General features: G+C 51.3%; 1 protein-coding gene across 1 annotated transcript in view; it reads left to right on the top strand.

The window, feature by feature from the left end:
- Mbtps1 (membrane bound transcription factor peptidase, site 1) overlaps window positions 1-6,316 on the top strand; it is a 49,195-nt gene extending 42,879 nt beyond the window's left edge. The window contains 3 exon segments of the mRNA XM_032887358.1: window positions 608-734; window positions 4,019-4,149; window positions 5,496-6,316. Coding sequence (XP_032743249.1) covers window positions 608-734; window positions 4,019-4,149; window positions 5,496-5,692 — 455 coding nt within the window. The 3' untranslated portion in view covers window positions 5,693-6,316.
- Window positions 6,317-12,031: the final 5,715 nt, after the last annotated feature.

The following is a 12,031-nucleotide window of genomic DNA, read 5'->3' as shown; positions in this document are numbered from 1 at the left end:
GCGGCAGAGCATGTCTGTAACCCCAGCTCTGGGTGAGCTAAGACACTGGCCAGCCGGTCTAGCTGTGAGTTCCAGATTGCATGAGAATAATTTAGAGTGAGGATGACCTCCAACATTGATCTCTGGCCTACACACACACACGTAATGCACGAACATGTATGTACACATACCACACAAAATAGAAAAGGTAAAACTTAATTTGACAATAAATTTCAATCTAATGTTTAAAAATCGCTTAGGGGTGCGGCACTCATTCCGTTTGCTCAGCAGCTGTGTGTGGACAGCTGTGGTGTGGGTAGCACAGATGAGAGAAATGTAAAAGCCAGCTGGGCAGTGGTGGTCACATCTGTAACCCGGCACTCAGGAGGCAGAGGCAGGCGGATCCAGGGCTACACAGAGATGCCTGTCTTGAAAACCAGTACAGTGTACTTGGTGAAGGTAACCAGGCACCTTGTCGAGTGTGGTCCTGAAGCATGTGGAGCAAGCGTAGCATAACATAACACAGGGGACTGTCACCGGAAAGATATCCAGTCACTCAGAGCCACCTTTTCTCCTGTATTTCTACAATGGTGATCTCCTGTCTTTTTCTCACTGCTGCCAATCTTAGGAAACCACCTTCATCGCTACTCCAAAGTTCTTGAGGCCCACTTGGGAGACCCGAAACCTCGGCCCCTTCCAGCCTGTCCACACTTGTCGTGGGCCAAGCCACAGCCTTTGAATGAGACGGCGCCCAGGTCAGTGTATGCTGTGTAGTCCTCGTTGTTCCCCAGGGCCATGACTCATTCCCTTTTTTATAGGAGGGAATGCAGTTTTGCTGACATCATTGTTAAATAATCTGGTCTAGTTCTCTTTTCTGACAATTGTGGAAATGAACAGCCCCTTGTCTTGATCTTTGGAAGCGTACTGCTTTGGTGTCCTACAGTAGAGTGCCTTGGAAAGAAAGATGGCATCCGGCCAAGTACTGTCTCTTGAGTAGGAGCTAAGCTCTAGCTCCAGTCCAGGATTTGAAGGCTGTCATTTGTAGCTGTGCTTCCTATCCAGAGTGTTGTGTATGACGTGCAGGTGGTTCTCCCAGGGCTGAAGCTGCTCCTAGGAGGTATGGCTGCTGCTGTGGCAGTCCAGCCAGAAGTGCATACCACATAGGCTGTGGCTTTTGTACACAGGTACTACACTCATGTGTGCCCTGTGTGGCTCTGTCTCTCACCTGACATGTTGTTCATCTGCTGTCTTAGTTAGGGTTTTACTGCTATGAACAGACACTGTGACCAAGGCAAGTCTTATAAAAGACAACATGTAATTGGGGCTGGCTTACAGGTTCAGAGGTTCAGTCCATTATCATCAAGGCAGGAACATGGCAGCATCCAGGCAGGCATGGTGCAGGAGGAGCTGAGAGTTCTACATCTTCATCTGAAGGCTGCTAGTAGAATATTGGTTTCTAGGCAGCTAGCATGAGGGTCTTAAAGCCCACGCCCACAGTGACACAATTCCTCTAACAAGGCCACACATCCTAGTAGTGCTACTCCCTGGGCCAAGCATTACAAACTATCACATTTGCTTTGTCCCATTCAGTTTCTCAGGTCTACATTCCCACTGCAGCCAGGCAAGCCACGCTGTTTATCCAACATGCTCCTCCGTCTGTCTCTGGTATCTTGCTTAAGCAGGACAAGATGGAAGAAAGTTAACAGGACTTGGTGTCCCAGGGCCCTGTAGACATCCCTTTGCAGGGCAGGTGACTGCTCCTCTCAATCCCTCCTGTCAGGCTTCCTTTAGAGAACAGTACCTCTCCTCTCTTCTCCCTCCGCTTTCATAGCTGCCACTATGCTTGGCTCAGTGGACAGATGTGGGTCCCCATCCATGCTGTGAGGAGACAACCTGGTCTGCTGTTGGAGTCTGTATTCTTTACTCATGATCATGAGCTCAGGTCCTCAGGGTGCTGCTCAAGGACCATGTCTTAGAATATCTGTCACAGGAAACAAGAAAGTTGGTGCCACAGAGGTGGCTTGGTGAGGAGCTTGCCATGTCCTGAGCTTGGTCCCTGGAACTCGTGGGGTGTGTTGTTGTTTGTTAGTTAAAAGAACTGTGTGCAGCAGCGTGTGCCTGTAATCAGTGTTGGAGTCGGGACAGAAGCATGCCTGGAGCCGCTGCCAGCCAGTCTAGTCGAACCAGCAAGCAGCTGTCAGGAGATACTTTTTGCCTAAACCAATCAAGAACGAAGAAGACACCACTCTTGACCTCTGCTGCACATGCCTAGGCACATGTGTGCACTCACACAGAGCCGTACACATTGCTTGATCTTTAGCAGCAGTGTTCTTCCAGAAGCTTCCATTGCGGAGTGCTCTTCCATTCCAGTCACCCTGCATCATTTAAAACTTGTGATTTATTTCCATTTTTGAGTCCTTATTTATTTAGGACCTAGACATGATCAACAGTTTATGTTCAGAGAGCAGCCATATTAACTAGAATGCCAGAGGCCCAGCTCTTCTCCCAGTGTAGCTCGAGGCTCTGAGAACAGATAACAGTGCCTGTGGTATCAGGCTGGCCACATCAGATAATCCCTCCACTCTAAGTCTCTCCAAGGTGCCGATAGTGCCTTTAATTCTGACTCCTCTCAGCCGCCCTCTCTCTACCACATCACTGCACTGCTCTCTTATCTCACATGTCACATCTTGAGGGAAATTATTTTCAGTCCTCAGAGACTTAGATGGGGTATATTCTGAATCTCTGGGAGATCTGATCCAGTGTCAGACAGCTGCAGGCTGGCATACTAAGGGCAAGTCCATCTCTGTGAGGTGAGGCTTTTCCCAGTTCTTGGCTGGGCATCAGGTGTCCTTAGCTGTCATTGCTGTGGGAACATTGACACAAGGCAGAACCCCCATCCATCATCAGAGTGCTGTGAGATTCCCATGGTAACGTGAGTGAGTGCTTTTACCTCAGTGCCCTGCTAGGAAGTTCAGTCAGTCCCCACTACCAGCTCCAAGGTACAGGATACCTTTTGATTGTCTGCTTAGCAACATACGTGGGAGCCTAAGATGCCCCAGGTTCTATGACTTTGTTTATTAACATTTCAGACAGATTGATTCTGAGCAGTAGCATTAAGTCGTGCTGAGGGAGTTGTGTCAGAGTTGGCCAAGCTGTGCTCAGCCAGGAGCCTCTGGGGTCCCACCCCTCACTAGTGACAAGCATCATGCCTCACTCTCGCTGCTCAGACTGATTGCCTGTGCCTTCCCTCAACTAAAGTGGAGAAGACACAGACCAACACTTTCTAGGTGGACTGACTAGAGGAAGATGAGGAATTCTTCATTTGTTAACACCTTCCTTCCATTGGTGTATGTAGCTCTTCCTAAGATGACAGCAGGATGCCCACTGCTGTTCACAGTACTTCAGTCCCTGTGTTCTTCAGCTCTAATTGCACTGACCTAACCATCTTCCTCCGCCTATAGAGGAAGCAAAGATGAGTGATGCCTTCCTCCCACCCAAGTACCCGCAGCTCAGCACACAGGTTTTGTCACCTCAGGCAGACAGATGTTTCCTGCTTCCCTGTTCGTCAGTACTTGATTACTTGCAGGTCTGTCCTATTGTGTGAGTGCTGTCTCTCAGTCCACCGGGCCGAGGGTCTGGCCCCATCTCTGTCCACAGTTGTGCATTTCCTTCACTGATTGCTTTCCATTGCTGCAGTTACCTCTGCTCCTTCCAGAGCTCCAGGCTAGACCGTCCTCTTGCCTTGCTCGGCAGTGCTCCCAGTGTTGAACAGAAATGGGCTTGGGTGGGCTGTGCTATAATACATCCCATAGGACAGACCTTCCTCGGGTACTGTGATCTCAGTGTGTGAATTTGACCTGTGCCCTTCCCAGGACCAGGAAGCACTCGCTTGCTCTGGCTGCTCTGCTGGCGGTCAGGTGAGCAGAGGTGGAGGGTCTCACATAGCCCTTAGGTTGCTTGCAGTTTGCTGTGTGTCTGCTAAACATCCCAGATGAGGACAGCTGCTTATCTTCTTTAATTTTAATCTATTTCCCGGAAGTAATCTTTGGAAACACCAGAAGCTGCTCTCCATTGACCTGGACAAAGTAGTGTTACCCAACTTTCGCTCAAATCGCCCTCAAGTGAGACCTTTGTCCCCTGGAGAAAGTGGTGCCTGGGACATTCCTGGAGGTGAGTCCTTGATGGCATTTTGCTGGGCTAGATCCTGCGGTGGCTTTCTAGGTGTTTCCCCTGCCCAAGGGGGAAAGCCAGGCCTAGAAATGAAGAAGCCATTTCTCTTAGAAAATTTTATATATTCATTTTAATTTACAAAGTGTTTCTCTTTACATGTCTAAATATTTGTGTGCATGTATGTGTATCACTTGTATGCCTGGCGCCCTCTTCTTCAGGCCCTCTGAACTAGAGTTACAGGTAGATGGTTGTGAGCCATCATGTGAGTTTGGGAAGCAAACCCAGGTCTTCTATCTACAATGACAGGGGTAGTTAACCCTGAGCCATCTCTGCCTCCTCTATATACATATTTTGCATACCAGTTTTTAGTGTGTTGGCTACATGGTACATGTAAAATTTTCCAGAGTAACTTGGATGCTCCTTGCTAAAGTTCTGCAAGCAGGTATCTATTATGGACTGTAGGAAACAACTTTTCTCTATGAGATTTATCTATTATGCTGGCCCCTGGGGTCTTTGGTATTATGTAGCCTGTCTTGACAGCTGGACTGGCACCTGGCTGAGCTGCACCAGGCTCCTGAGGTGACCCATCCTGCCATCTGTTTGGATGATCGCTTTGGCCTGAGCATATTTATTACTCCAGGGTCCCATATTCTAGCTGGGAGAGTTGGTCCCAGGTCCCTCTAGCTGAGTGTATGCGGTCCTTTTATTCTGGAAATTCCTACAGCATCCTCAGAGTGTCATAGCTTCCAAGAAAGTTTTCTTTGGGTTTCAGGAATTGGCTGGGAAAAGGTACCCAGTGTTTGGAGGTCAATGATGGGTGCTTCATATGATATAACTAAGGTCCTGAAGGCCTGACACATAGATTGTAAAGTCCACCAATAATAGTGGCCTCAGGAGCCCTTAGCACAGTCTGGTTACAGTGTCACTGACTTAACCTGAGGTTCTCTGAACCTCACAGGACATTGCCCATAGGAACATGGCCAGCAGGCCTCTGGTACCTCTCTGCCTCACTCTTCCTCAGCTTGTAGGACTCTAGCACTACCCTCTCCCTCCCTGCATTGAGACTAGTGTATATCTATTGATCTCTGGGAAAAGAAGCTTCTCCAGGCCCTGCTGATGCAAGCTGGCTGATCAAGGTCTGTCTGTCCCCACACAAGCCAAGATTAGAAACGGTCTAAAATGCCTCACCCATGCTGTGGTTAGCAGCCTTGGCTACTTAACTCTGACTTAGAAATGATGTCTGCCCTTCTGGCCCAACTAACAGAGTCAGTGTTTCGTCTCTGATTCTCAGAAAGGCTGTAGCTGAAGTTTTGTGGCACCGTTGACCAGTCACTGTCCTCTTGCAGGGATCATGCCTGGCCGCTACAACCAGGAAGTAGGCCAGACCATCCCTGTCTTTGCCTTCCTTGGAGCCATGGTGGCCCTGGCCTTCTTCGTGGTACAGATCAGCAAGGCCAAGAGCCGGCCGAAGCGGAGGAGGCCCAGGGCAAAGCGTCCACAACTTGCACAGCAGGCCCACCCTGCAAGGACCCCGTCAGTGTGATCATCACAGTGGCCAGACACAGAAGCTGACAAGCCTTGAACCACTCTGGTGGCCACACAGCATCAGAGAGCATCCTGGGAAGTGCCTGTTTCCAAGGAGCCCGATCTCTGAATTGTGGTTGGCTTAGTGTGTTCTGCCCAGACGTCTATGAGGTACGTCCTGCAGTGCCTCACTGTGCTTGGCTCTGGCCGAAGGCACCCAGTAGCTCAGCCTCCAGTGGCATCAGGCCCAGAGACAGTGCACCAAAGACACAGAGCCTGGAAGGGCTGTCGGGACATACTTTCTACATAATGCTACAACCCTGACCAAGCGAAGACATGCTTGTTACAGGCTATTTTCTATATTTATTGTGGGAGTCACTTTAAAGACTTGTGCTGTCTGGAAGCAGAGCTGTTGTTCTCTGTCAGTCAAGTGCAGCGACATCCTGAGGAATCAGATTCCGTGACCTCCTCTTTGATGAGAGGACACATGAACTGAAGAGAACGTGCACAGATGTGGGATATGCAGGCCTTCGCTTTATTTTTTATAACTATCAACTGCCACCATGTTTTGTAATTTGGGGTCTGGATTTCACCGTTGTTGGTGAAGGAAATTTTCAATAAATATGCATAACCTTACAAGGCTGGAATGTGTCATGCCCCAGACCTCTGCACCATCTCATTCTCTGTGACAGTGTAGGTCTGCATTAGCTAGTTCATACACTGCAAAAATGTCCATGTCAGGCGATGCTTTGGTGAGCCCTGCTATTCTCGCTAGGTAACATGACCAGTGCCACTCAACTCCTAACTCCAGAACATTCTTATTACTCCCAGAGAAACTCAGGCCTGTTAGCAGTCACCTGTATTTTACCCACCCCACCCCCCCGCAACTGGTTTGCTTTCTGTAATTTGCCTGTGGTGTTTTCTATGAAATCACAGCTGGTTTCTTTGTGTTTGCATCATGTCTCCATGCTTCTTCCGTGGGAGAATAGGTATCAGAGCCATTCCTTTTTATGGCTGAATAATATTCTCCCGTGGGTAGACTACCTGCCAACTGCTATGGATAGTGTGGTCATTCACGTACTGGGGAGTGAGCGTGTATGTGTGTGCGTGCATGCGTGCATGCGTGCATGTGTTTCTTGAGAGTCTTCCTGGGAGGGATGACATCATGCGTTTGGAGGAACTGTCAAACTTTTCAAAGCAATGCAGTAGTTCACACCTTTGCCAGCGGTGTGAACTCGGGCTTCTCCGTGTCCTGACCTATGCATGTCTGCTCTTCTGGTTGCTGTGCTCCAGCGAGATCCCTGTGGTGTCACTGTGTAGTCCTGAGTACTGAGGCGAAGTGGCCACTTATGCGTCTTCCTTGGATAAGTGCTGTTTCCACCCTGGGCTTGATTTTTAACGGGGTCATTTGAATCCTCGTTACTGACTTGGGAGATTTCTTTGTGTCCAGGTAGGACTTGAAGTGCATTCCCTCCTTCTGAGTGGCCTTTAAAGCAGGAAACCTACTAATTTTGGTCAGGTTTGGGCTTCCTCCTTCACTTGCTTCTTTAAGCATGCTAAGTCCCAGCATCCTCAGCGTGCTATCCCTGTCTGAGCAGGGTACCATACATGCCTCATGGGCAGGAGAGAAAGGAGGAGGATTCCCTGGGTGTCTTGCCCTTGGCAGGTCCATGGTTCACTCTCATGGCTGCTGTTGGTCTGAGAGGTATTACTAAGGTCCGTGAAGTGCTGGGCCCCCTGTTCCCGGTACTTCAGGAGGTCACAAGCAACCTTGGCTACATCAGCAAACAGAGGACCCTGTGTTTGCATGTAGCTCCCACTTGCCTAAGAAGGAGTGATCAGTGGGAAGCCTTTGGGTCACTCTCGGACACATGGGCTCACTATCAGCCATCAGCTCAGAGGACCACTAGGATTATCGCACAGGGCCCAACAGAGCAGGAATGAGAGGGGCCGGGGCCTGGGGCAGTGGGGCAGGGAGTTCTGGCCACTCCAGTCTCATCTTAGGTAGCGTAGGTTTTGTGGGAGTGTGTGAAATCCTCCAGCTCTCTGCCTCTTGTCATAACTTCATGTGACCTCTCTGGGCTTCGAGACTAGCTCAGCTCTGATGACAGCGTGCTGGTTACTGCAGATAGCTCCTGCCTGTGCACAGCTGGTCCTTGCACGCTTGACAAAATCACTTGACAGCGGTACCACAGGCTTCTTTGCTTTCTGCATCTCTAGACATCTTAACACCTCAAGGCCAGCCCTGCCAGCTCCTGCGTGGGGTGTGCTCTTGGAGCTCACGCTTGATCTCTGTATGGGACACCCATGTCCAGGGCTTCACACACTCGTTATTGTCTATGCTAAACACATACAAAGAGCCAGGATTCTTGTATGTTCAGAAGCTGGGGGTGGGCCAGCTCCAGAGTCACTTAGACGGGACCTACCAAGCCTGCACCCCTGAGCACCAGCTGAAGTGGGCAGCAAGCTGTGGCTGCTTGACATCCTGCAGCACTGGGCTGTCCTCTGGTTGCACTGATTTGGCCTGAGCAATGAAGCCCAATGAGGCGAGGCAGGCTGGGCCCTTGATCTGCTGAGCCATACATTGCAGAGGGTTGTCCATATTTCCCCTAGATAATCCCCTTAATGCATCCTAATAGGATGTTGGATTCATTCACTGGTTCCTAGAAAGCACAGAGGAGTAGCCTAGAAACACAAGTTCTAGGGTCTTGCCATTGCCCTAATCCATCCGGAAGGATCTGAATCAGTGGCGATAGTAAAACCTTGCAGCCTCTTTTCTAGATGTGCCTGGAAGTGGTTGGATCAAAGCCACAGGAAACATGCCTAGCGCTCCTAGAGCCGAGTTACAGATTCCATGATGATGGGCTGATCTTGGAGGAGGTGGAAAACTCGTCTGGAAGGATGCTACGGGGTGATAGCCTTGACCACAGTGAGATATGAAAAGCTGCAGGTCCCGTGACTGCATCGGTGTAAAATGTCCAGGACAGACAGATCCATGGAGACAAAGCAGATTAGCTGTTGCCAGGGCTAGAGGAGAAAGCTGCTGGGACGAGGAAGGGAGCTGGCATAGAAAGTGCTCAGGAATTAGTGGTCATAGGGGCACAGTACTGGGAATCAGCCTAAGCCCCTAGGAGCACTGAGCGTGGCTAACACGGTGATTATGTCCCCGTCCTTTTACTCACAGGTTCACACAGACTTCCCCAGGGGATCCTTGTGAGTGGGCCTGCTCCAGAGAGCAGCGAGCCGGGACATTGGGAGGGTCTCTGGCTCTACAGACCAGAGTAGGCCGTGGTGGGTGTGGAGACTGTGCTTGGCAGAGGCTCTAACTCTGTACCCTGTCCCTGTCCCAGCTGTGCCCTGCCCCTGGCCTCTTGATTACCTAGCCTTCAGGTTCCTTCCTGGAGAGTTGGTAAACTTGAGAGTGGATCTAAGAAGACTTCCTTGAACCTCCTTAAGTTCATCTGCCTTCTACCCCCTCTTTAGACAGGACCGACTGCCTGCAGAAGCTGCCCCATGATCGAGGGAACAAGAGGTCCCAGGAGGATAGTAACCACAGACCCAGCCTAGGAGCTTGAGGCCTCTCAGGTTTCTCAAGGATCAGAAGAAATGACCTGGTTGGGGGCCTACAAACAACTATTGTTCCCTACATTAGCTTGAGGTCGGCAGGGATGCTGAAGAGGCTCCTGGAGGACCATCTCCTGCTTGCCTCACATCCAGTAACTGCTGCACAGCTCTAGTTTGTGGCCTGTGCTCATCTCCCAGACTCATCACTCCGCCCTTGATGACCTCTGACCATTCACTCCTGCACACTTACAAGGATACCATATAACATCGGTGAAGAGATACAAAACCACCATGCACCCTAGGTAGGACACCAAGGGCTTGTTAGACCAATGAGCTCACTGGAATTTGTTACGGGAATATGGGTGACTCTAAGATGCCCACCCCAGTGTGGGTGTTGAACCCCAAAGTTGCCCCCAATCAACCCTCTGCCCACTCTGCCCCTGCAGGAAGAAGCGAGTACTAGGATCTCAGACGAGGGTCTTATGGCCGCATCTAAGTGGATTTCAGCAGGCCTGACCTCCCTGAGGGGCTCGTGCTGTGGTCACATGACCACTCCAGGCCCACCTCTCCATTTCAAGAATCTTATCTGCAGACCCCTCCCCCTCCTGCAGGTTAGGGTGGAGCCTTTTTTTGTGCCCTTGTCAGTCAGTCCACACTGGTGTTTAGATCCCTAAGGTGTCATGTGTTTACCAAAGTGGGACCATAGATTCCTGTGAGCTGCCACTTAAAGCCTAAGGGACCCGCCATTCTCAACCCTAGCTCTGTGGCACCAGCATTCACTGGGTTGCCTCTTCGGGCTATGGGGCCCCAGGAAGCCCCATCTCCTCAGCATGGTGTCTTCTTTTCAACACTTCAGGCTTTCTTAGACGGCTGTTAGGAGCCCTGTATCAAACCAGTGTACCCTGGGGTGCTGATGGACTGACTGGTACTGGCAGCTTCTAGAGGCTCCCTATGAGGCTGAGGTTTAAAAAATGGGAGGTTGGGAGGATTAGGCAATATCATGTGACCTGTGCCCTGCTTTCAGCACTACCTGCTAACAATGTTAGCCCTTCCTTGCTAGCCATGAATGACCACAGACAGGAGACACTGTTTTCATAGGTGGTCAAGCCAGAGCCCCAGTGCCAATAAGGTGCCCATGCCCAAAAGCTACCTCACAGGATCAAGAATTTCGTAAGCATCAGTGAGAGTCCTCATCATATACCCTGTGGGGAGGAACAGAACAGCCCTCAGGAAGCCCCTGATGGGATGAGTGCACAGCCAGCAGGAGAATGAAGAGAGCTGGCTTGAAGGCATCGGTGCTCCAGAACAGCGCCCTGCAAGCCACCACCTGCAGGATCCCCAGGGTGCACACATCCTTGCCTGTCTTCTGCTCCAGTCCTGAGGGCCTGGCTGCAATGGGCCGAGCAGAGGGTGGCCTCCCACCCTCGCCTAGCTACAGATGGAGCCCTGCAGGGTGTCCCCTTCACAGCTTGGGAAAGGTCACGCCGCTCTGGGAGGGCAGCAGGGGGTGGATATCAAAGCCCCAAAGAATTAAGAGATCATGGAATTTTACAGACCAGTGGCCAATTTCTAAGTCATGCACACTAATGGGCAGCTAATGAGGGACCCTGGGCAGGGACCAGGGAGTGCCCTGAGCCCCTGAGCCTGATTAAGGAGCACAAAGCTTTAGCCACTGACTGGCCAAGCACTTTTCATCTTTTTCTTTAGGAGCTTATTAGCGCGGGTAGAAGTGGGGTGTCGAGCCTCCTGGCTCCTGGAAGGTCAGCTCTGTGCTACTGTGTGTGGCCCCTCTCCCTGCCAACTAGGGCATTGCCCTGCCCCACTTCCCACTCCTCCTGTAGCATTCATCCACCTGGCCCAGATTTCACAGCCTCACCCTAGTGAGGAGGATGTGGAGTAGAAAGGCCTTTATTCAGCTCCGCAGGGCCAGTGAACACCAGACCCCAGGCTAGTGCGTGGAGGCCATAGCCGTGGAGGTGGAGAACCAACCAGTAGCCCCATGAGGAGGCCAGAGGAAGCACTCCCCAGCTCCTGCGGAGGGAGGATGGCCCTATCACAGGCTGACCTGAGAGAGAGAGAGAGAGAGAGAGAGAGAGAGAGAGTGTCCCTGATGTTTCAAGCCATGAAGCTTTAGATGACAGCTGCCCCAGGAGCTGTCACGGGGGTGGGGGTGGGGTGGGGGCTGGGGGAGGGAGACCTGTAAAAGTGACTTTCCTGTGCTTTCTGGGGTCCTTCCTCCCTCCCTTCTTTCCCTCCTCCCTCCTTCCTACAGTACTTCCTGTATGCTGACTCTTGTCAGCACAGGGCAGGGGGCCAGTGGAATCACAGCCTTCCCAGGCCTTCCTGCTGCGATGCTGTCGGGCATTTAGTGAGAACCAGCTGTGTGGCGCCTCAAGGAGGTCACCAAGTCAGGGTGGAGCTGCTAGGAACCCAGGAGGAAACAGCACTTTGGGGGTGTCCCTGACAGGCTGATTGGATGGGGTGGGGCTCTGGGCATGTTTGATGGAAAGCACTTCTCAGCAGGGTCCCTGGGCCAGCAACAGGAAACCTATGAGACAGGCAGAGTCTCAGACCCCATCCCAGGCCCACTGAGGCAGAAATTGCAGGGCTGGGCTGGCCGCTTGTCTGCAGCAGTCCTCCGGGGGATTCCCAAGAAAAGATTGGGGTCAGACTTCCAGCAACAAGCCAATGAAAATGCCAGGTTGACCTTGACATCTTGACGTGTGTCTTCCAGTGCAGGGGTTTGAGTCTGGTGGCTTAGCAGCTATAGCTGCTTCAGAGAGCTTCCTCTTCC

The sequence above is a fragment of the Rattus rattus genome, chromosome 17 (genome assembly GCF_011064425.1).
Source record: "Rattus rattus isolate New Zealand chromosome 17, Rrattus_CSIRO_v1, whole genome shotgun sequence".
Lineage (NCBI taxonomy): Eukaryota > Metazoa > Chordata > Mammalia > Rodentia > Muridae > Rattus > Rattus rattus.
Note: the sequence above shows the minus strand (reverse complement) of the source record. Positions and strands in the feature narration are given on the sequence as shown.